This window comes from Apteryx rowi, unplaced genomic scaffold (genome assembly GCF_003343035.1).
Source record: "Apteryx rowi isolate R43461 unplaced genomic scaffold, aptRow1 scaffold_10, whole genome shotgun sequence".
In the NCBI taxonomy this organism is placed as follows: Eukaryota; Metazoa; Chordata; class Aves; order Apterygiformes; family Apterygidae; genus Apteryx; species Apteryx rowi.
Window position 1 is genome coordinate 4223050 of NW_020447197.1, and position 25241 is coordinate 4248290.

Consider the following 25241-nt stretch of genomic DNA (forward strand, 5'->3'; position numbering starts at 1 on the left):
AAGGATGCCAGAGCAGGAGGATTACTGCAGAATGGAGAGGGGGATTGCTTCTGAAGTCCTAGTTTAATGAAACTCCAGCTTCAAACTTCTCCCTGGTCTGCAAGTGTGGCGCTCACCTTGCCTCTGCCGTATCTGCTCTGTGAATAAACAGAGATCTGGTCTCCCACAGAGCTGTGAAAAGTGTTCCCAAGGCAGTACAAAGCTGTATCAGTCTTGCAGGCTTTCGTTATAATGTGAATCTGCAAAGGATCCAGCAGGATTGTGCTTCCAGACAAAGCTTCAAGTCAATATGAGTTCACAGATTTCCTTAAGAACAAGTTTGCCCACCACTGCTTTCAGTATTTTCAGTGAGACACCAAACAAACTTGCTGTCTTTGACTCATTTCTCAGTTTGGGCCAGCCGGAACGGGGCTCGGAGCTCTGCACGCCCAAGCCACGGAGACTTGAGACATTTGTCCAGACTCTCACAGCAGCTCTCTAGCAGTCAGTGTGCTGTTTTTCGTGAGCGCAAATCACAAGAGAAAAGCAAAATGTAAAAGATTCAATGTATGCAGCCTTGCAGGTCAGCTCCTCCTTTCTGCATTCTCTTTTCTTCCAGTGGGTCTCAGTCTATTCTTGCTTCTGTGTGCAGCAACACATAAAAGTGCATAAAAGTGGGAAGATCATCTTTTTCCTTACATGAAAGAAATAGCTAACTCACTCCAACACCTTTGAAGTTAAGTCAGTGAAACCCACTGATGAGCAGCAGTGGGCATGGGACCTGTCCCAAATAGAAAATCCCAGAGAGAAAAATACTTTTGTTGCTTGCTGAAGCCTTGAGCTTGCTTTTAAAATAGTGCTGTGTTCCTGTGAAATTAAAGATTCTTTGCTATTATTTACTCTTCCAATTAAAATCAGCCGGCAACGAAGCTTGTTTTTCATCTTCCTGCAGTTCGTAAGTAAAATGTAAAAGGCTGAACTTTAGTGATGTTGTTCCCATAAACATTTCATAACCCTGCCTTATAAGAAATGACAGAACCTCTTTGTTAATGAAGTGGCGTTTGCACTGTGATAGCACTTTTCATCCAAGCAACTGAGAAGGCTTTTCAAACATTTATTTAAGCTTTACAAACCCCAGGAGCTGGAGGAGTGCTGGTGTATGTGTTTATGTAGATGGGCTGGCCTGCAAGAGGAGAAGGTTGAGAGACTTGCATAAAGGTGTTGCCATGAACCAGAGCCAAGGAGAAACCTGGTGTCTTGTCGGTACTGCCCCATTTGTGGGCTTACCTGTGCCACTGGACGGTTTTGCCGCTTTTGGGGAGTGCCTGACTGTGCTTGCCCTCGTGCAGGGTAGCGTGACGTGGCTCCAGCCTCTGTCACAGAGGTTTCACCTAGCAGGTTTTGCATGGCAGGTGGGTAAGGACATGCACACTGCCACTTGCTTGGGGGGGATAACTTTCAAACTATGTTAACTCGACTGTATTTGCTGGTGCACTGGACTGCGCACCCAGAACTGCAGTCCCTCCAGTTCAAATCAGCAGAGGGGAGTCATGTTTTAGAAGTGGATTTTTGTGGAGTGTCACATGGATTGGCCCTTCAGGAATACACTGAGACATTGGGGTTTTTTTGAGGCAAGGTGGAGAAGGAAGATTTGCTCATTAATAAAGCTGGAGGGAGGATTTAATTGGATCCAGCGGTGTGTTTTATTTTTGCATCTCAATTTGTATGGATTAGCACTTAAAAGATAAATCACTTTTAGTCTGACAGCTTAAAAGTAAAATCCCTGAAAGCTTATTGTTTTACTCCTCAGTGCAATTCTGTACTATCTGTTGGCTTCTGACATTAATTTACACTCATTTTCCTATTTGCTAAAGTAACATACAGTATAGTGGCCTGTCAGCATCTTTCTTTCTTGCAAATCCCTATTCTCTTGGGTTTATAATGTGGTGAAATTAGTTCCAGGAAAACTTTTGATATGCAAAACTTGAAGTTAAGAGAAATTTGTTTTTTAAAGATTTGGATGAAATTGTTTTTGCAGAGATTTATTTTAACTGTTTGCAAAAAGGCCCACTGATGAGGACGGGGGGGCTCTGCCATCCACAGCTGAGTTTCCACTTCTGCCCCAGAAGTGCTGACAGATTGCAGTTGTTGGGTCCATGAACAGTGGAGGCTGTGGCACCTAGCGGGTCCCCCGTGCTGTCCAAGCACCCCGAGAGCAAGGAAGGGGGTGCAGACAGTATGCAACACCCAGGGGTTTGGTGAGCCCTTAACTTTAACAAGCCGTGTAATATTGAGTGTTTGAATCAAAAAAGAAAAAACTGGCTTGTCCCACATATCTTCAGAAAGTTGTATCTCTTGAAACAGCCACTAGGATCACAAAATATGGAAAACAATCCATTAGGAGACTGCCTTTGTATCTGTATGTGTTGTACCTCTTGTTGCTATGTGCATTTTCACATGTCAAAGGGAAGGAAAGAGGAACATCATTGCTTTGCATTTTCTTGGTTGCCATTGATGACGTTTGGCTTTGGTGGATTCCCCAGTGGTATTTATGACTCCCAACTTTCTCCAAGCTCAGCAGAACTGTGTTTGTCACTAATGGCACCTGCAAAGCTAAGACAAGAAGAGGCGTAGATAGGAACATGCATGGGAAGGCTAGGAGAGGGTAAAGTTAGATATGGGTCATGTATAGCGATGCAGCTTTGAGACCATGCTAATCATCAACAGAGAAGTTGCATGAATCCTCTTGGAAAGCTGCATCTGAGAAAGAATTGCATAGCAGTCAAGAGTTCCTTTTAAATACCCACAATTTTGTACTTTCTAATAGGGAAATTGATACAATTACCTGTTTTTTCTGTATGTTCCTTTTCTGTCTGGGCTAGGTCTAAAAAGTTTCAGTCCTTCATTGAGAGCTGCCTAGTGAAGAACCACAGCCAGAGACCGACGACAGAGCAGCTGATGAAGCATCCCTTCATCCGGGACCAGCCTAATGAAAGGCAGGTTCGCATCCAGCTCAAGGACCACATCGACAGGACTAAGAAGAAGCGAGGCGAGAAAGGTTAGTGGAGAAGCAGCATTATGGGCAGTCTCTTACATTTGTAATGTGCTTAGAGACCCCTAACATAGACCAAGATATAGCTGTGCTGGGCGAAGCGTAGAAGAAAGAAGGCAAAGAGTCTCAAGTAGACTGCAACACTGCAGCATATTTTCTTTGTGTTTTTTTTGCCTGAGCTATAGCTTGAGTTTTGCCTTTGCCTGATTTCTGTCCCGTACAACAGTTCGTAGCTCAGATGAAGCAGGGTTTCAGACTGATTCACTATCACCCATCAAAGGGAGACAGCTGAAGTTCAGTGACTTGGGGACTTTGGGGTAATGAGGCCATGGGGATGCAGCAACTCTGCAGGGTTGGCTGGGAGTGTATTTTCAGGACTGGGTTCATCAACTGTTATGGCTAAATGTGTTCTCAAACTGGTTTAGTTAAATAGGCGTGGTCCTTTTGTTTGAACATTCTTGTTTTGGTGTAAGGTCAAGTTATTTTGTTTAAATTGATTCCTCTCAGCCTTAACCAAAGTTGAAACAGAAATAAATATCCATAACAAAGCAATTGTTGTTTGAACAAAGGCTAGAGGTGATTATCATTAAAGCTAATCAGTGTTTTAAAATCTTTTTTCCAGTGAAAAGGGGATCTTCTTTTTTCAAATCGTTATTTCTACATGGCTCATTTAAGCTTTGATTCATTAAAATGGATGTATAAGATGTACATGTGCGTATATATGTATAAGCATACAGAAGGGGGAACATGCTAAGCTGAAGTTTTCCCGGATCACGTATTTTATGCCAAATCTTTTATCTACGTGACGTTAGGTTGCACCAGCAATGTGCTGTGAGTTGTGCAAATGAACGTCTCGATAAGACCCTTGCCCCAAAGCAATGCCATTGACTAGGAATAACCTATTAAACTGAGTGTTTTCAGTGACCTCTCCAGTCCTTATCAAAGTCCTCTAAAAGGAAGATCAGATAGCTAAAGAAACTTGTTAAAGTATTCTGTTGCTTGTGAACCAAATTTTAATTTGAAAGCTCATTTGTAGATTCCAACAAATTAATATATTGCTATTTCTCTCCTTATTCATAGCAGTATTAATTTTTCACGTGTACCTTGTGGTTCTTTGTAACAGGTTTCAGTACAATCAAAACAATAATACTGAATCTTAGTGAAGTATTAAATGTGTTTAGTCTGGCGAATGAAGGTTTTACCCTAGAGATGGAGAGTAATTGGATAAATGCAAGCCTTTCTTTTTCTATCATTCCCTTCATCCTATAAAGATTATATCCCAATAGAAATCACAGTATGTAGCACAATGTAGTAATTGAGCTTTTATGTAGATATTTTCATTTCTGGGAAAATATCATATGGATTTGTGTAGGAATGGTGGAAGAGCATATGTTCAGGAGCGGAGAAGTTCATGCCTTCAGAACAACAGTTAAATCCCGCCATCCAAAGCCAGTGGCTTCAAAAGCTCGTTGTGTGCTTTGCCTGTAAGAACATCTCTGCAGAGGGGGCCACTCATTGTGTTTGGTGCATTGGTATGATTTTTTTATTTAACAGAGGATATTGGCGCCTTCCATCTCTCCGCCAAGCCCCTCTGGGTCTGGAAGCCGTCCCCCACTGTGCCAGCACTGGCAGGCGGCGCTCCAGCTGGGACCACGGTCCTCCGCAAGCCCGCCGAGCGAGCAGCGAGCTGGCACCCCAGGGAGACTGCCGAGCACGTCCCCGGCTTTGTAGCCTCCTGTAAAATCAGCAAATGGAGAAACAAAAGCTTGAAAACAACACTGACTGTTCTTTATAATGCAGGGGAAAAAAAAAGGTTTACTGACTGTTCTTTATAATGCGGGGGAAAAAAGGTTGTCAGTTCTCCCTTCAGAGCTCTCGCGTTTTCAGCCATCAGGAAAACCAATGAGTCCAGTAAAGGGCACTGATAAGCAATTATGTTCCTAGATGAGACAGAGTATGAGTACAGTGGAAGTGAAGAGGAGGAGGAGGAAAATGACTCTGGAGAGCCCAGGTAAAAATCAACATTTCATTTCTGCCCTTATATCTCTTTAACTCTGTATAAAATTGGCTTGGATTATAGGCTTATATGAACTAGAAATGAAAAAAGAACAATTTGATCCTCAAGCTCGCCCCAGGAAAGAATGAAATATCTCCCCTCCATTAGATGATGAGTGTTATTAAGTTGATGATACAGATCACCTTGGCCAAAAGATTGGGAAGAAGCGATACCCCGTTTTCTGTGGGATTTGCAATGCAGCCCGTTAATGTCCCAGGAACACAATGGTTCCCCATGTTATACCATGTTATATATACCATGTTCACTGGTGGGCAGCTCTGCTTTGTGGTTTTGAAGGTGCAGTGACCTCTCAGGTGATATTTTAAGATAAGAGCAGCATGGCTTGGCCAGCGATGCAGGATAACTGTGGGACGCAGATTTACTGGGGGACGAGAGGACCGAAGCCCTCTCCCACCAGCACCAGCCTTTCCCGTTGTGCCACCCCAGGTGGGCTTCAGGCCTGCCCCATTTAAGCCAACCCTGTATCCAGTCTGATTTGCCATAGCTGAATTTTCTTTTTCTTATGATGGTACACTGACTGCCCCATAAGTTGCCTGCTTGAATATGTTGGCCTTAACTGAGCAGAGCCAGGCCATCGTGGTCACGGTGGTGAGGAATTGCTCTCTCTTATTATTACTTGCTTGTTGCCCAGCTTGTCAAGAAGCTGATAAACATTTGCAGCTACTTATGTGGATCTAGCCTCTAAAAAGGCTCTTGTAGCTTTTTTTTTTTTTTTTTTGTAGACTGTATGCAAAATGAACTGCTTGTGCAGATCAGCTTGCAGGATATAAAACTGCTTGTTCAGAGCAAAGCAATTGGCTTTCATGTGCAAAAACTTTGATTCACGTGCAGATGTGTGTGCTCACATGAACTTTGCTGTGAGGAGCTGCACATGTGAGTACTTAGATGTGGGAAAAATGCAAGCTGAAACTCAAGAAGATTCTTGAAAATGTGATTCTTTATTTCCAAGTGTAGCTCCATATCTACATGTTACTTTTCATCATGAAACCTTTCCAATTGCTGCTGCAAGCATAATAGGGTTTGAACTTTCTTTGATGACATTTTTAAGAGTCATTGTAATTAGTATCAGGTTATTCCATTATTTCACTGAGATAATGTAGTATTTTAATAGCTGGCAATGATTCACGCTAAATGTGCTTTCTGAACAGCTAAATATAGTGTGTGCCACTGCAACATAAGAGACTTTGCTTAGAAACTTACTGTGAAGGAAACCTTTAGCGAAGAAATGCCTGGTGAGGCTGTGAAGAGCAGGAGCGTTCTCTGCGTTCTCGGCTCACAAGCCAAGCCTTATGTCCAAGCAGGATTAACAGCAAAGGATTTGGGAATATCTTTGGGATTTCTCTTTTAAAAAAGAGGAAAGGGGGAAGAGGTGATGTGCAATTCACGTTGCACCTGGCAGTGGTTGTTCTGTCCTGCCCAGACACTTGGGCCTCCCTCCTTGCCTCCATCCACTACTGCCCAAGCACGTTCTGTTACTCAAATGTGGTTATGGGGAAGGGCACAGCCAGCAGGGAGAAGGGACAAAACAGAAAAACACGCAGAATTTCTCCTAAAGAGAGGCTTAAAGATGTATGTGGGAACTTCTCTGATGCTTCTCTCCCATGAAGCTCCATTCTGAACCTGCCCGGAGAGTCGACGCTGCGACGGGATTTCCTGAGGCTGCAGCTGGCGAACAAGGAGCGCTCGGAGGCCCTGCGACGGCAGCAGCTGGAGCAGCAGCAGCGTGAGAACGAGGAGCACAAGCGGCAGTTGCTGGCGGAGCGGCAGAAGCGGATCGAGGAGCAGAAGGAGCAGAGGCGAAGGCTGGAGGAGGTAACGGCCAGAGTCAAGCAATGGGCTGCTGGAGGTTGTTCATGGGCCGAATAGGGGGTTTTCTGGTAGCAGTTCCCAAGGGACTGTTCTCAGCCGGCTTTGAAAAGATGATGTCCTAACCTCTCTGGGAGGAAGGCTGGTAAACCAGAATGCTGTGTTACACTGAACAAAAAACTCTATTGATCCGTTACGTATACCAACCTCCAGCCACTCTCCTCACTGTAATATATGTGTTGCCAGCTCTTCTGAAGGTGGTAGGGTTTGCTCACTATAAATGAACCCTTTAAATACCAAACTTTAAAGGGTGACTGGAACTACTGAGCAGACTTAGTCCAGTATTGATGTGGTAGTTGTATTCAGTCTGCTTTGTACTAAAATCCAGGTGAGCAAAACCCTTAGCAGGCCAGGGATCTACCAAGTTAATTATCTTTATTTGTTGCTGTGGCCTATGACATCTGAGAAGAAACTGAAGAGCCTCCATTCACCCTTTCCCAAGTTCCACGTACCACTTATGTCGCCTTTAATCCCTATTTTCAACTTCAGTCCTTTCAGTCCTTGCCAATTACAACAGTTTCTCTTAGGGGGAGGTGCAGATTCCTGCGTGACTTGTGCAATGATCCATATGTGCCCCGAAGCATAAGATTTCATTACCCTTGTCTTAACATACCAGCTACAAATACTATCGGTCATAAAATTATCCACCCCATTTAAAATCCAGCTGCGGTATTTGACGGGGTGACTTTGGGTGTCAGTGCGTTGCCCAGCCTGGCTGCATATTCTGGATGAAGCGCTCGCTTTTGTTTTAGCTTCAAAGATCTTGCATTACAGAAGTCCACAAAAGAGTAAGGGGGTTTCCCCAGCCTTAGGTTTCTGATGTGGTTTTGCACAAAGAAACCCATTGACTCACACTGAAATCATCCCAAGAGTCTGGTTGAAGGGTTCATACATTAAGYGTAATTAAATTAGCTTTCTGAAGAGGTCACCAATATGTCTGGAAGAAGACTTGCAGTAAATGGATTATTAGAGCACACACCCCCATAATTCGAACAAGCCAGAGAGCCTGTTATATTTAACCTAGATCTCCATATGCTTTCTGGGTTTCTATGCAATGGGTAATACGCCTCAGGCCGGGAGCTCAGACACGACAGAGTTGCCGGCAGCCGACTGCGTGCCCCGTAGGAGCCGCATGTGGCTCTTCTTTRAGGTGGTCCTGGTAGCCTCCTGCGGGGCTAAAACCAACACGGGGCACATCACAGGCCAAGCATTTTTCAGTCTGGTAAACATGTAGGTCTGTGATGTTGTCAGAGCGCAGAGCATTCTGCGCGCAACAAATTGTAGGTCAGGCTCTCCTTTTTCTCTGTGCCGTTCACCGAGTCGGAGAGCTGCTCTGAGAGAGGACAAGGTTTGCACACGCACGCACCCAGAAATCCCTTGCACCGGTGAATGTTTATCTAAGGACTATCATAAGGAAGTTGGGCTCTTCCTTTGTAAGCGAATGCTTGCTGCGAGCGGTACAGAAATGGAACAACAGCCGAATAAAAGCAGACACCAGATTAGCTGAAATCCTGTAATGAATACAATACTTACCAGTGTATTAATATGTTCTCTTCGCCTAGAAGAAAATTGTTCGCTCTCTTTGATGCTTCCCAAGCGGGTTTTGAATGCAGGGCTCTAATCCTCCTGCTAAGGCAGGCAAGCTCTGCCCTGAGCGAAGGAGGTGCTGCTCCTGCATTTCTCTGGGTTGTTTTTTGAGCTGCGGGTGCAGTGGGCACAGCCCCAGTATTCAGGGGTTTGGCCTGGGGAGCTGCAGGTCAAGGGGAGCACTGGGCATGCGCTGTGGTGGCTTTCGGGTACTCCTAGGTGTCCTGCTTTCTCTGAGAGAGCCCCTTGGAGGTGCCTTTGGACATCCCTAGCTGCCTGTCTACTCCGGGTAGTCTGCCTGGGTAGGGGTTTAGCCTCACCCCATCTCTGACCACTTGGTAAAATGAGCTCCCCTCCCTGTTAAATGCCATTGGTGCGGAGAGCAAGAAGCGTAGCCGAGTTGCTATGGTGAGGGTTAAAGCAGAAGTATTCGACGAGGTATAAACCTCCTGGCATAAACCCCGTGAGCAGTGGCAGTGGTTGGGAAGGACAGTTCCCAGGGCAGCTGATCCCAGCGTTGCCTGCTGCAAGGTTATGTGTACCTGCTCTTGGCTGCTGTAGGAAAACAGGAAAATAGTAGAGGCAGAGATTAGCAAACACAAAGTTTCATTGCTCCTACAGAGAGTGGGATAGAGAAGCCAAACAAGCAGCTTTGAACATTTTCCACCTGAATTTCATGCTCAGGGAGGAGTCTCAGCATCAGCCCCGGGGAATGATGCTGCCTCTTTGAGGAGACGTTAGCAGCGGTGTGTATTGCCCCATGCTGTCCCAGTAGTTCTGGCACAGATAACCAGCAGTGGATACAGAGTTCAGTCTTTATATGCCTCCCAGATATTTGGAGGCAGCAAACGTCTGGTGGGCACACCAGAAGCTACCAAACAATGGCTATTACAAGTGTACCGAGTTCGATATCGCCGTCAGTTCCCAGAGGCACCCCGTGCACTCAGGTGGTTTCTGTTGCTGCACTTCTGCTCCAGAAAGCGGTATTGGTCCAGCTCTCATCGCCATCGCAGCAGCACCCAAACACTTCAGCAGCAGCTGCGGCGTTTCCTTCTGGCCTGACTGTCTTTTCTTACACTAACTTTACACTAACTTTGGTTGACTCTTGGCTCTGGATTTAGTCTGGTTAGTGGGAAGTGAATTTGCTCCATGCTACTGTATGGTCTGACTAAGGACCAGGTGCGGTCAGTGCAAATAGCTCTCGTAGGCAGCACTGTACCAACAGATCACTGGCAACAGAGACCAGGGGAAGATTCAGATTACTCTATTTTCAAAATAAAGCTGACCTTTAAAACCCAGTAGAGCATCCGGGACGAATAAACGCTTGGAGCTCATGGCTTTTGGGGCTCCTCAGTCAGCCTCTTTAGTACTGCCAGACATGTCACTGTGTTTATAGCAAGAGCTGTGACTCATAGCAAACCACCGTGAACATGGCCAAGTTGACTGAATGAATCAGCGAGACCAGTGCAGTACCAGAAGGATCGACTTAGGAGGATGCAAAGCTCAAAAATGCCTGGAGTTAATTTATAGTGGAGATTCACAGTAAAAGAGTTAGAGAAAGGCCAGTGAATAGGGGAAATAGTCCATTCCTCTGTCAGCGCAGAAATTCAGTAGATTTTCTTTTGTTTTGTCCAGTCTTGTTTTTAAATACTGCCAGAGAGACAACTTCCACCATTTTTATTTTCCCACCTTATAGGGCTTGTAATCAAGGAAGTCTGTTTTTTTCTGTCATCTTGATGTTCCTAAGCCAGGATTTCTGAACCTTTCACAAAGTACATCTCACTTTAGGGCCTTTCTGTGGAAATCCAATATCTCATGATGTTGCTGCAGCAAAAACATCAAATATATGCATAAAAAAGTAAAGGGTATCTACTCGTCTGGGTGTCTCCTAGTGCTGTCTTGATGCACTTCATGCTGCCCCTGAAAACCGCGGCCATCCTTAGCTTCTCCTTGAATCTATCATATACTTGGGTCTTCTTTTTCAACAGCTGACCAATCTTCCTGAATTTTTTTCTGAGCAGCCTAAGAGATTTAGATTTGCAGCTGTCATTAATTTCAGTGGAAATAAAAATCCCCAAGCTAGCTCTGGGGCTTCCCTCAGATCTTGTCGACATCATTCTGGCAGTGAAAGTGTCACAACTTGAATTCAGTAATGACTATGCCAGAGCAGAATAACAAGGCTTCAGCCTTCCTTCTGCCTTGTTTGCCTGTTTTTCCTGGTGGTGAGGGGCAGATATTTGGGGGTTGAAGCCTGTGAGCATGGCCGTGCATGCCGGTAGGCAGCGGGGGAGCGAGCAGGCGCTTCATGGAGTAGGAAAGAGCTGTAGAAACAYGGTACAGTGAGTGTCTGGACATGGGTCCTTCTCTAACAATTATGCATCAAATAAGCATTTGAATGCACGATTTGGAATTTTAGGTTTGGTGTGATTGAATATGCATATTTTACTATARTATTAGGACAAAACCTCTGGAAGCRTACTCYGTGAGGTGTYTCCTTATGTCTGAGTAAAAGAAATTGCTAACCGTACACTGGATTTGTAAGAGGGTTGAGTGACACCTCAAGCCAGCCGTAGCCTTTTGAATCAGGAGGTAAGTTGATGCCCCGGGACACGGGAGTGGTGTAACTGCATTGGCAGGGCTCCACGGGACTGTGGGAAAGCCTGAGATTGCAGGTGCTCCCTGACTGCTCACTTTTGTAGGCTGAGAGCAACAGAGTTACCTTCAGAAACCTGTATTGCTCCAGAGATTTTGGTACCRTGTTCTTCTGAAAGGAAAGCAAGAAGGCCTAAAGGCAAAAGGGAGCTCCGTGGTGGGGTTTTCCTTCCCTGGCTTTTGGGGAACAGAGCTGCAGCTTTGTTGTCCCTGGTGCAGAAAATTCATCATATGAATTCAAGATGGGCACCAGAAATAACTGCAGAAAAATAAAAATTAAAGAACTAAAGAATAGCACTAAGCAAATATTCATGTTATGCAGYATGGTGACTTGGCTTGAATATATTTTGGTCTTTCCCTATATATGTCATTCCTTTCCTATATATATCATTCCCTAATAAGCCCTCCATCTGCYCCTGGCACAGACTGAACCTTGCCGACTGGGTTTACCAGCAAAACTCTGGCTGAAAAGTAGGAATAGCATTCCTCGCTCTCAGGAGCTTTAGGTATACTGCAAGACAGATATCTGTGCAGACCCCTTGGTGGAAGTGGGCAGATAGTCAGGGAGGATTTTACACAACATTTTTATGTCACGTTGTGGATTTTTTCCTTTCTAGGCAGAAAACAAAGGTCAGATCTTTACAGAGAACATACAAGACAAATGTAAGCGTCTAAGCATCTTGCTCTTTACATGTCCAGTTTCTTTCAATGCGGTTATAGGAGCTGGATGTTCAGTGGATGACAAAAATAGCTGCGATTCCATTAGATGTTAACCAGCTAAAGCAAAAGATCATCTGCTGGAAGCTCTTTTAAAGCAGTGCACAAAATTTCCAGCAATTAACCACAGATCAACTTATGCCAGCTATTGTTATATTCTTCTGCATGCGCAGGTATCATCTAGCTTGAAGGAACATTTGCATTAGCATGACAGCCTCCTCGCAGTGCTGTGGATCGTGGTGGTACTGCAGTGATCCTGGCAGTAGTCCCCTCACCCATGTACAAGGGAAGCTGTGTTACAGCAGGTCCTATAGCAGATACTCGCATCTCTCCCGTTCTGGTTTGTTTATAAAGCTTGCAGAGCTCACTGCTTTTGACGCATGAGCCTTTTCCTGCACAGAGTCTCACTCCTGTTCCTTCATGATGATCCCAAATAAAAGTTCCCACAACAGTTCACAGCATATAAGATTCCCATTTGCTGTGACAGGAAGCTCTGACCCAGTTTTTCTACCAGTAGGAAACACGTCTCCGTGCTCCAGTGCTTGGTGCGTCAGAAAAGATGATGTTCCAGGCATACTCGCTCTTTCCCTGGTGGCTGAGATAAATGAGCCTGTCACAAAAACGCAACCACCTAGAATATTTGTTTTCATTTGTTACTTGGAATTCCCCATCTACTGCTTTGCTGGCTCTTGCTTGCGTTTGGGAGCAGGAGCCAAGATTTCTGAGAGCTGCTTCTTGCGGATGTTACTGCCTCTCAGCACCTGCCAGCGGTTCACAGGGAGGCTCTAACCTTGCGCAGCTCTGTGATTCCTCTTACTCCTAAATGCGTCTGATACAGCAAAGTGAACTTGCTCCTTTGAAGTCCTTGTTTCATGCCAGACCTCCAAGGACCTTCCCATTGGAGGCTTTGCCTTCATATGTCTTCCCTCATCAATATTTAAAACCTGTCATCTCCAGTGCAGCACAAGTAAGATCCCATTCTAGCTTACAAGGAGCTGCATATAGCTTTACCTGCAGAGTTATATAAACACAGTCCTAATTAATTGGTGCTCTTGCCTTGCATGAATAATAGATCTGGAGAGCGTAAGTACATATGGTAGATCCAGGCTTAGAGAAACCTGGGAAGTGTGCCCTCACGGTGGAAGGGGAAAGAAGGGCAGGAAACAGAGAGAAAAGGAGGCAAATGAGGAGAGATATCTGAATCTTTCACTTCATTTTTCAGCTGCATCTTGATGATTTTAATCCTTACTTAAAACTGGGTGCTTTGTGGTCTCAGTGGTGCAGCTCAGCGCACCCAGCGCAGGCGGGGAGGGCACCAGGGTGAGCAGCGGCAGATGAGAAATCAGCGCAGTGCCGGAGGCTGCGCGCCCTCCTTCGTAGCGCCATGTCCTCTCCAGATGTTTGCCAGCTGCAGAGGCAGGGCAGCCCGTGGAAGGCAGCTGGGCGCATCGGGAGATGGGGACTCTGCTGATTCCTAGTAGCTCTGCGGAGACAGCCTTTAGGTTGTTTAACTGCAACTGCTTATAATGTGACCGTGACAAATGACTTGCTTATAGCATGACGCGACAAAAGCACTACAGCACTGCCAGGAAAGCCCAAGTCAGCTCTGTGTTCGTGGCCTAGGTAAACCAAAGAGCCAGGCCACAGAGGTCCTTTAAATATCCAGAAGAGCAGCTGGCCCAGCTCCGAAAGAAAGCCGTGCCCAGGGTTCATGGATTTAAATAGGTGTGGAGGAGGCTAGTGGTTAGATGTGTGTGTGCTTTTCATGGAGAGACCAGGAATGGGGCAGGCTCCCCAGGGCTGCTCCGGGGTGTGCTTGCCTGGAAGGATGGAAGGGCACAGCCGCCTCCCTGGGAAAAAAGGAAAGGCTTTTGTGTTCTTCCTCGCATGGATTGGCTTTGTCTGTTTGCTGGATTGGAAATAAAGACCAGTCAGGTAATTTTTATCCAGGCAATAGCTGTGGCATTCAGGGCCGTGCCTCCTGCCGGCCAAGCCCAGCCTACACAAGCATTGTGTGTTTTGTTATGGAGCATGCTGTTTTAACAAAAAGCATAAAAACCCAACCTACTCCCCCCAAAAGCTGTGTGATATGCACAGTGGGTGGAAATTCCAGTTAATGTGTATTCAGCCAATTAGTCAAAAACTACGTGCTCTGTCTGCAGGGCTCGGTATTCCCTGAGGCCCATGTGTGTTATCTGAGCGCGTAGAAATGGCGACCTTCATCGACAGTTTTCATCTAAGGAGGTCAAGGGAGTGCTCGTGAAGTTAGGACTTCCCATGTATTATTGTTAATGCTGCAGAGCTACCATATCCCAGTGGCATGTCCTCTGTAATTCCTAGTATAGAGTTCAAAATAAAAATAGCCGTATGTTACCGCCACACTCAAAAAGGACACGCGTACGCCGCGAGTAACACATGCATCTCAAGCTTATGTGGGTAGTGCGACTGAATGTGCGTGGCGTGGGACACACCAGAGTCTGTAGCTAGGAGTTTATTTCAGGTTTAATGTAATTTTCCTTCCCTGAGCAGAGTTAAACAGCACTGATAAATATGGCTATAGATGGCACTAGAACTATGTTAGATCTCTAACATTAAGCTAGAGAAAATGATCAATGTCTCTGAGCAAGTTATTGATGGACATTACCTTTGCATGGGAAGGTATGAGTAAGGCAGACAATGACTCTTTCTTTTACTGTAATGTGGGGGTGTCCTTAAAAATTATTTTAAATAGGTACTCTCTCTCTCTCCCTGTATATATATATGTTTTATATATATCTATCTATATCAAATCTATCTATATAAACTCTGCAGGTTTACTGCACAGCAACAATTTAAAGCATATGCATTTTTGTCTCCCGATAGCTCAACCAGCTCCTTGGGCAGAGCCACTGTAGTCAGCTATGTATTCGAGACCTACATAGGATTTAGCTAACATACTGCAGTTCAAATCCCTTTAGTGCTTTCCTCGCTATTGCAGTCTGCTCAGTCACTGTGTATCTGCAGTGGCAAAAATGTCTGGCTGAAAAAAAAAAAAAAGAAGAAGAAAAAAGGACCTAATCTTCTGTGCTTCAGCATGTTACCTCCCCATTACTGCTGCATGCCTGTTCGGTGCAGTGACAGATGAAGGTACCGCAGGCCGCAGCGTCCCCGGTAGCCAACATTTGCATTTGAGTGCCCTCTGCTGATCTGCCGGCTGCACGCCGAGGGGCCGATCCGTCCCGCATCAGGTGCGATTGCATTAGCAGGTTGCCTGGGAGGTTGTTCTCGGTGGTCTCTGGCGCTCTGGCTTTCTGGTGGGTCGTGCTCCCACGTCCCCTCGAGCCCATCCTAGAACCAAGGCTGCCTAGCGTTTTGGCTTAATGCCGCTCTGGTGCGGAGGAGCCTGCTGCCCCCTTGGGTGTTGTAGCCACAGTACTGCAAGTAACTTGGGCCTGACCCCCTGCTCGTGTGGACAGGAAAGCAGAGCAATTGGGGCAGTTTGGGGAGTTTCACTGGGTTAAAACCAGGATGAGAGTCAGGCCCGCTGGAGAAGTCTGTTCGCAGCAGATACCTCCCTTTTGCGCCGGGCTTATGACCGTGGTGGGCTCTTCACCGCTCCGCATTTGGATGAGGGACAGCCACCGTTTTAGGGCATAACTGAGAAAGTGCTAGCACCTCACTAACGGTGCAGGTATGGCTCACGGTGCCGTGGGATTCAGTGACCTGCTGAAGCTTCTTTCAGCTTCTGTTTCCAAAGGTTGTTCTACAGTAATCTAGGGAGCCCCAAAACAGTCGCCAGCGAGGTGCCGCGTGAGAGTCAGGTGGGTTTGTTCACAGGCTTCCTCTGGGAATTGCGTGTCCCGGCAGTTGGTTCTGCATGCTGTTGCATGAGGAGCAACTTCACGGCATGAGACCAGAGGAGCAGAGAGTTGTCCGGGGGGATGGAAAGGATGACAGTGTTAGTGGGAGCCGAGAGATGTTTGCTGCAGGTGTTACTTGAAGGGTAGGGCTGAGATGGGTTCTCACCGCACCAGATGTTCCACCAGTGCCACCACTGACAACATGGGCTATGTGGTGCACCGCAGGAATGCCGACTGCCCCACGTTAGTTGGTGTCACCTGGAGTGGGGCACCGGCATGCCCCGTGCACCCAGGACGCCTCACTGGAATAAACCTGTGAGGGCTCAGAAGCACCGTACGGTAGACAAGCTCCAGATCTCCCACCCTTGGAACAACAAGCTGTTAAGGGAAAAAAATTATGGGTAGATCTCTTGGGAACTTTACAAAGAAAGATAAGGAGTAGCATCTTCTTGGGCAATTCAAGTCAAAGTCTCAGGTGACCCCGGAGCAGGTCATAGATGGTCATCACCCCGAAACACCTTGGGGTCACTAGTGGCAAGGATGTTACAGAGCCAAGTAACCTGTGATGCAAACCAGGAGCAGGGAACTGGGGCAGCTCTGAGAGTGGCCCTGAGGACGTGAAGCCACCCGGCTCATGCTGTATTTTAAGGCAGTTGAAGCAATTCAGCATCATGCTAGCTAATTATTTTTACCTCTTTAGTTTCTGTCTTGGAGCCCGCAGGGCACGTTATAAGCACATTTTCCCCCTTTTCTGTGATCAGCCTTGCACATAGGACCTCTGAGTGGCATGTAATTACGAAACAGTATTGATTTCCAGAGAAGAGGCTGTAAATGTACAAGTCCTTCTCATAAAAAGCGGTTTGATCCTTGAATGACTTGACTGAGAGCCTTATTTTCCTTAGTAAATAACATGACTGATTGGTAAGAATTTAAAAAAATAGTAATAATTGGATTTGGGGTCTTCTGTWTTAGCTTTTGGTCTCAGCAAATGCAGTAGGGACGTATTCCCCTCTCAGTGGGCAGTCTGGTTCACATCAGCAGCGCTGCAGTTTATTTGCGTTGCTCCTTGAAGCCCAGCAGGATGGGAGGTAAATGTGGGTTGGTTTGCTCTGCTGCGGAGAGCGACGGCCACGTTTGCCAGAGCAGCCACTTGGTCCCATGYGACGAGGCGGCCCGCGGGGTCAGCGGCCACCACCGCAGGAGTGTTACAGGCTGCTGGGCAAGATGCTTCCAAAAAGCCATGAGAAAAAGGGCTCTGAGCACCCAAGAAACTTTTTATTAGCGGCTGCCAAGATCTCGATGGCTCACCTGTGCCTTTTACCCCTGCAGCAACAGAGGCGAGAGAAGGAGATGCGGAAGCAGCAGGAGCGAGAGCAGCGGCGGCACTACGAGGAGCAGATGCGCAGGGAGGAGGAGCGGAGACGTGCCGAGCACGAGCAGGTACCCCCGGAGCTCCAGGCTGGATTGGGTCCTCACGGCCTGGCTGCGCTTAGCAATCACAACTGGTTCAGTTCAGGATGATTGCCCTTAATGTGAATTCCTCTTAATTTAATAAGTTAAAAGTCAGATCTTCTCATAACACTCACATTTTTTGCCACTTAGACCACTTGAGCCTAAATTGCTTAATTGTTAACACTGCGTGTGTCGCTTCCACTGTTGTAATTTATTTCTGTGTGGATCCACTTGTTTGCCCGCAGATGTGGAGACACTTGACGTTGAGCTTTCCCACCCTCCCGTTCCCAGCGTAGGGGTTTGTGCTGTCCCTAGTCCATGTGTGCAGCTCTTCCCTCCTGGAGGCCCCTGTCCCGGCCACAGGAGCCCTTGGGCTTTGGATGGTGGTGAAGGGACTGAGAGCATCTGGGCTCTCAAGTGGGTGGACATCTGCGCACCAGGTCCTCCTCGTGCTCCTGACAGGCTCTTCCTCTTGGGAATTACTGGCTCTTTCACCTTCTCTCTCTTTCTCCTTTGCCCCTTGCTGCCCGTGCCTCCAGGAGTACATCAGGCGACAGTTAGAGGAGGAGCAGAGACAGTTAGAGATCCTGCAGCAGCAGTTGTTGCAGGAGCAAGCGCTACTTCTGGTAATGGGGTGGCCCCGGCCCCGCCGGCCGCCGTCTGTCCGCGTCGCGCCCGCATGCGTCCGCCCGCGTGTGCCTGCGTGTGCTCGTGTGCCCTGAGCGCTCCCGCGACGCGGAGCTCGCCTGGGCAGGCGCCTTGGGAATGCCCCCGGCTGCGCGACGCCACCACTCGCGCGGTGCTCCGGCCCCTGCCCGCGGCACGGAGCCGGCCGTGACTTCCCTCGCTGCGCTTTGGCCTCTCCACCGTACCTGGCCTCGCACTGGTTTCGGGCTCCTCGCTGCGCGCTCCTCTCATTGCATCTCTTCCCGTAGCGTGCTTTTGCCTTCGTTAGAGGTGCAGACCCTTCCTCCGTCCCGCTGTACCTGTTGCCGTGTCATTTTTAAGGCTGTTTGCAGCATGCTGGCATGTGATGAAGCTGTAATGTATCTGCACCAGCAAACCCACCCTGCAATGCAGGCTTTGGTATTCTGAGTGAAGACTTTTGTTTTAATTCCTTCACAGGAATATTGTATGTTCCTTCTCATGCTGTTCACATTCTAGACTTTTTTTTATTATTATTTCATTATTTTTTTGAATTGTCCTTTTTTAATGCTGGTAGCTGTTATTCTCACTGTGTTTTCTTTTAATCCACAGGGATTACTATTTGTCTCTCTTCCCATTGGCTTTATTTAGGGAAAAGAAAAAAAGCCTCACACAAGTCCTTCCCTTTTAGAAAGGCGCTTTTAAGAAAAGCATTAATGATTTAGTAATTAAACCTCATAAAGCCCTAGGGATTGAGAAGGATCATACAGTTGGCTCTGCTGTGCAGCTGTTGCCACAAACAATAAATTGGTCCTACAAAGTGCTGCATAGGCTCAGCTTTACTTGAATTTTGTATGAACCGATGATGTTTGGCACCTCATTGGCTTGGTCCTTTGTTCTTCCCATCTGGAAGAATCTGGGAAAAATCAATGGTAACTTATAAGCCCTATGAGAACATTATGTTGTGTGATCAGTATCTGTTTGGGACTGCCCAAGGGATTCAGATCCCCACCTCCTGTTTCAAATGTGGATTTAAAGCCTCCATCAGTGAGATTACAGCTACTTAGCGCTACTGTGCCTTTCTTGGACCAAATCTACGTGTGGTTTAGGAAGATGCAACACACTTGTATTTGCGGCCTCTCAATGCCAAGGTCATGCATTCACACACTAGCCAGGCCCATCCCGGTGGCACCGGGCACCCATGTTGCTGTGTTCTTCTCTGGATAGGAGTACAAGCGCAAGCAGTTGGAGGAGCAGCGGCAAGCGGAGAGGCTGCAGCGGCAACTCCAGCAGGAGCGCGACTACCTGGTCTCCCTGCAGCAGCAGCAGCAGCAGCAGCGGCAGGACCAGAGGCCAGCGGAGAAGAAGCCGCTCTACCATTACAAGGAAGGGATAAATGCCAGTGAGAAGCCAGCATGGGCCAAGGAGGTAGGAGAGAGGGAGGAGCGTGGTGGGGCTTGTCTGCATCCGCAGAGCTGGCTCCCCGTGCACGCAGCTCCGTCTGAGCTGTGCACGGCAGATTGCGCGCTCCTGGGTCTGCCTCCCCTCTCGCTCTTCCCAGCGCAGTGCCGTTAGCTCTGCTGGAAGCACTCCCAATTAAAAGCACAGCGTGTGTGCGTGTGTCTGCATGTGCATATGCGCATGGGGAGAGGAGAGTGGGGAAAGGAGGTTTTTCCATGAGGGATTGCGAGAAGGAGGAGCCTCCTGGAGKGGCTGAGCCGTAGCTGGGGCCGTGCGGCTGTGCCAGGCGTAAGCACAGGAGGCTCCTCTTTCTGCCGTGTCACTGCGGAGGGGGCAGAGCAGCGGTTGTGGCAGGGCTTCCTTGCTCACTACTATCTCAGTTTCCCCGTAATCAAACAGGGACCAGACAGCTTTTCCTCCTGTGGTAAGGGCCGTGTCTCTTGGGGTGACTGATCCTCCATGATGTTCAGGAATGCAAGCCACTTTGCTGTTTTTCTTTTTTTCCCCCCAACAAAAAGAGGGAATTTTTGTAACAACTGTGAGATMTTGACTATTAATTATTGCCTGACTGAATAGTCTTGAAAAGAAATGCGTTGTCTGCAGTGCGGTTTCAGGATCATATGCAAGCACTTTTTTTCTCCCTAATCTCTTTATGGTGGTTCCAGTAAAACTGATGCCCACTCTTGTTATTAATATTTCTAAAGTTCTTTGGATTTTGTTAGTTTAATTTTGTAACCCTACTCCTGGGCAGGAAGATCTTTTAATAACTTGCCTATTCTTCCCACTAAGCAGGATCGCTGCTCTGTTGCCAAGTGTCTGGCACCCTTTTGTCCTGGCAGAGATGCAATGTGCATCCAACACTTAGCTGTCTTCTAATCTTTCCAATTCGCAACCTTCAGCTGCACTAAATCCACAATACCTGCAAGCATCAAATGCTCAAAAAATTCAATCAGTTATCCTTTGCTAAGGATAACAGCATGAAGAGTTATTAGCATTTCTAAACCATGACAGGAGCAAAGGAGGGTGTCAGTTCCTCACATTCTCAAGTTAGATGTGGGCTTCAAAAATTATGAAAAATTTGCCTACTCCAGATGAAAAGTAAGAACTTAAGGTTATGCCTATTTCCTTTCCTGAAGTATCACAAGAAATAAGAGTTTACTAATAGCTAATGCACCTGCCAGCCTGTCTTCACAGAAGCTTCAGGATTGTTCTCAACCCTTCCAGTGGAAGAAGAGGTTTGGTAGGTAGGTCTGTGGACAAGGTGTTCCCGTTTAAGACAGATGTGCCAAACAGCACAGCTCTGAGCCACCTTTGATAGGAGAGGCTTCCACCTCCATGGTGCCTCCATGGCCTTATGCAAAATTGAGTCTCTACTGTACATCTGCAGTAGTGTTAACAGTAAGTACCAAACAGGAAAATGGGAGTAAATTCTCTTTCATTGCCTAGTTTTAAATAAATCACCTAGAACATTGCTAAAGTACCTCTGGCACTGTCTCCAAAACTATCTATAACAAAGATTTATGAAAAGGGATCTTTTTCTAGGGTGAAGGATAAAAGAATTGGATTTGACTTTCTGTTTCAAATACAAAGTTGCATTATATTAAGGGACTGTAAAATGGGAATAAGAGCAACAGCATATGGTCTCATACACTTTTCTGAAATCATAGGAGAGATGAGATTTCCTGTTGTTTTGAAACATCTCCAGCTTCCACAGTTTGGCTGTCCAAACCATTTATTCTTTACCTGTGTGACTGTGTCCGGTTTATAATGAAATGCGCCAAGTGGCAAATTTACCTTCTTTATGTTCTTGGGAGCAGTAGTTTGATGCACTGCCCCAACACAGCACCCTTGGGTAGTTCCCATAACTACTCCCCTCACCTCCATACCCTGGTTTGTCTACTTCACATAGTCCCATTTTTAGCACAGTTTAGCTACTTTGCTGCAAATATTGAAGTACAATTCTTACTGGCTATACAGATACCCAAACTTGTACCAACACTTACTATCATCATACCATAGTTGTTGCCATAATTTGACAATTCCAGTACCCAATCCAAACATAATAATTTAACAGAAATATTGAGACTTTATTTTCCTTTTTGGAACTGGGAGGAGACAAGTCTGGTGACAGACAAGTTTCTGTGCTTCCGCATATCTATACAGCAAATTACTATGTCAAGGAAGTTTTAGGTGTAAATTCTCCCTGCCTGCATTTCTGCAAGGCTGAAACACTGATCAGGTAGTCCRTGCCAACACACATGGTGTGCATCCTCATCTGCTGTCTCTTCAACTCGCCTTCCCGTGAGTCTGGGGGATTATCCACTGGAGCGTTACCTTGGGATATAGCTTGCATGTTGGTCCAAACCTGGCCTTTTTACCCACACAAATCTCCTCTTCCAGTGAAAGACTAGCTGGGCCCTTTTGGGCGTCATGCTGGGAGCTGCTGATGTTCAAGCCAGGCATGTAGCATTAGTACTATAAGTAGTAGGACTATAATATACTACTAGTACTAGTATTTGTACAGTAATTAGCAGTTCTCTGTTACCGACCGTTCTGCTGCGAACCAGTGTTTGCTAAACAAATAGATGTCTGGATCTCATTTTTCAGTGAAAAAGCACCTGCAGCTTAGTCAGCTAAAGGACAGGTTTGGGCAGATCCCCGGCAGTGGAAAGAGCAGTTTCTTATATGACCTTACATAAAGGAGCAGCGAGGGGGATGTTCAAGTGGACATCTTCAAAGGGGCCTGGGTGCACTGGGCCTGGCCTTGTGGTGCTTCTTCCCACCAGCTTGGCGCCTCCGTGGGTGCCCAAGGCTCAGCTGTGTCGCCAGCAGTGCTGTTCTCTGCACCAGCCAACTCGTATTTCAGCTCCTCCTTCAGTCCCCTTGGCTTTTGTCATCCTTCTTTTGCTTTGAAATAATTCATGGCACCATTAGCTGCTTTCCACTGGGACCTCCGCAGAAGCTGCTAGGGATGTTTCCCGTTTGACGTGAATCTTGAATTATATAAGAGACGGCTGGCGAACGGGAGCRATGATGAATTCCTGCAGAGTTTGGCACTGCAGAGTGCCGCTTTTTTCCCCTCTCTGTGTAATGCCATAGTCAATAAAACGCCGTGGAGTAGAGCTGGAGAGCCCCAAGCGTATCGTCTTCAGTGTGCTGGTGAAACAAAGCGCTTGGTGAGGTGTTGATGGTGGTTGGAAAACCAAGCATCTTTCTCCTTCCCGGTTCACAGACATCCCCCATTTCATTACTTTCCTGCCTTCTCCATGCAAGCTTTGAAATCCTCCRCAATCGGCTGCACAGTATGACTTGGCACTCTGCCGGCGAGCTCCCAAAAATAGCCGGAGGGATCGGTGTCGTCGCCTTTGGCGGCTGTGGTGAGTGCCAAGGCTTGGATAACGAGCAGATGTACTGGAGCTCCTCTGGGGCAGCCGGCAGCGAGCCTGTCCCAGTGCTCGTGTAGAGGCCGCCTTGTTCAGGAGGAGTTCGCCTCCCTCCCCACTCCTCCCCATCYTCACATGCACTGCGAAGGCTCCTGYGGGCATCGCTGAACTGAGCTCTGCAGCCTCTGGAGCTGGYGGGCAGCGCATGGGGCAAGTTGTGAGGTCCTGTCGGGCCCCAGTGGTGGCCCAGGTGGTCACTCATGAATGAGAAACCACCCTTCCTTTAAAGAGAAAGAGTCCATACAATAGGATTCTCTTTCCTAAATTTTCATCTGACTTCTGCTCAGTATAAGGGCTCTTGTATGTCTTTCATGAATATATATTTACCTTAGAAAAAGCTATGGTTCTTTCCAAGCAAACCTATTTTATGGTTTACTTTTTGACATGACATGGTGGARTTAAGACATGCTAATGGTATTTAACACATGTATTAATGACTCATGAGTGAAAATATGCATCAGATCCCTGGTTAGATATCAAAAATTCTGCATAGCATATGTTGCATGAATATCAGCTCATGCAGTCTAATCTTAGTAGCACACAGATTGCACATATGTCTGGGTTAGCTGAAACCGTTCTATTTCCACCAAGATTACCTGAAAACAATGGGCCTCGTTTTTATGTCTGTATCAGTAATAGGGTTTTTTTTTCCTTCCATACACGACAAGGTGCCAGACTTGCTAAATCTAGATCAAAGCCAGACATTTTCTGGCTGCCATGTTTATTCCTGGATTCAAATCTRACAAAAGCACTCCTTGTGGTGTTTACAGTAAAGGATCCCCTTGCTTCAAGATACATTTATGAAGAGGCAAGAGCTGCTTCTCAGAAGTCATCTGCTAGAAGCACCTTCTCGAGGCTTGCTGCCTTTCCTTGAAGCTTTATTTTTCCATTTCAGATTCACAAGGATGAGTTACGCACATGAGATATAAATAGTCCTTTCTTTGGACTCTTTAAAATGCATTTATTGCACAATCTGCTGGGTGACTTGGATTCCATAGTCACAGAATAACCTGGTATATCTAAAGAGAAAGGAGCTTCCTATATATGCCTTGGTTTTCAGTTATGAATGGCTTTTTCATGGGGCTTTCTTACTCTTAGAAGCTGGAGGTGCCACTTAGATTTCCTAATGATACCTGTTCATGGTCTCAGACCTCACAAATACAGCAGTCCAATGAATCCTGCTGCTCTGTGCTTGCACAACATATCGTAGCCGTGTCCGTAGTGGCAGTCCCTTGGAGCAACGCTGCATTAAGCCTACAGTGAACCGGGCAGGACTGCAGGCAGCGCTTCCTGTGCGAGGGTGAAACGCTGGTACCCTGTACAGGCACTCTGGTTTGTTCAATCAGTCACAGCCGAGGATGTCGCATACACAGTGAAACAAAATGCTGAGCGCTGTCCACCTCTAAATTGAGCTACTAACATCGAGCCACACTGGAGAGCATCTGAAAAAGCAGCTCCGTTTCAGACTCTTAATGGGGGCTAGGGGCTGGGTGCTACCTTAGAAAGGGAAGGGGGGGAGGAGGAAAACTGATAGAGGCAAAAATATGATGGAGCAGATAAACCTGGGGCAAGTTAATGGGGTGAGGGAGAAGGAAAATGAAGTAAAGCAAAGCCGATACAGATTGCGTGAGAGCCTGAGCTTGGCTGAAGAGGTTGGGACTGCCGAGATCCAGACTTGAGCGTTTCCCAATACGGACATCCTTAAAGAGCTCAAAGATCTGGTGCGTAAAGCGACCCAGTCCCTTGGTTCAGAGAGTGGAAAATAAGCAGGAAATACGATCATCTCTTTGGAAAGCAGGCCAAATGGCTGTGCGGTAACTAGATCGTGCACTGGAGATCCAGCGAGGCAGCTGGTGTTGATGGGCTCTCCTCCCATGTCGCCGCAGGTGGAGGAGCGCTCCCGACTCAACCGTCAGAGCTCACCGGCGATGCCTCACAAGGTGGCCAACAGGATCTCTGACCCCAACCTGCCTCCTCGCTCCGAGTCCTTCAGCATTAGCAGTGTGCAGCCAGCCCGGACCCCACCCCTGCTCAGACCCGTGGACCCGCAGGTAATGGTGCTTCCGCCCAGCAGGCTCAGTTACAGAAACCAGGATGCTCGGGGTGCCGGTAAGGTCACGAGAAAGATTGTGGATTGAAGGAAATAATGTCTCGCTCCGTGGTTTCTCAGCCTGAGGTGTGTTTGTGAGTAAGGGCAGCATCTACATTCATGAGTGGATTCTTCTTTTCACCTCCATGTGTTAGAAACATCATGCTGGGTTATACCTTCCTTTGAAGCATCAGGTACTGGTTCCTACTAGAAACAAGCTGAGGACCTAGAGGAACCGCTGGTCTGCGCCAGTAAGGCAGTTGCTCTGTTCCTCTTCGGTTATGTTTTAYTTAAAGGACTAAAACTCCAGAGCCTGGTACAAAAGGCCTAGGATGCTTTGATGCTGAGGATCATCAGAAAAAGATTTTGCTTCCTTTGTTAC

General features: G+C 46.9%; 1 protein-coding gene across 3 annotated transcripts in view; it reads left to right on the forward strand.

The window, feature by feature from the left end:
* The window catches only part of TNIK (TRAF2 and NCK interacting kinase), a 171207-nt gene that overhangs the window by 109385 nt on the left and 36581 nt on the right, over positions 1-25241 (forward strand). For all 3 annotated transcript variants that reach the window (XM_026060818.1, XM_026060826.1, XM_026060835.1), the window contains exons 9-14: positions 2862-3037; positions 4976-5042; positions 6716-6920; positions 17099-17209; positions 19094-19294; positions 24657-24821. In XM_026060818.1, coding sequence (XP_025916603.1) covers positions 2862-3037; positions 4976-5042; positions 6716-6920; positions 17099-17209; positions 19094-19294; positions 24657-24821 — 925 coding nt within the window. The remainder of the gene's footprint in view (positions 1-2861; positions 3038-4975; positions 5043-6715; positions 6921-17098; positions 17210-19093; positions 19295-24656; positions 24822-25241) is intronic.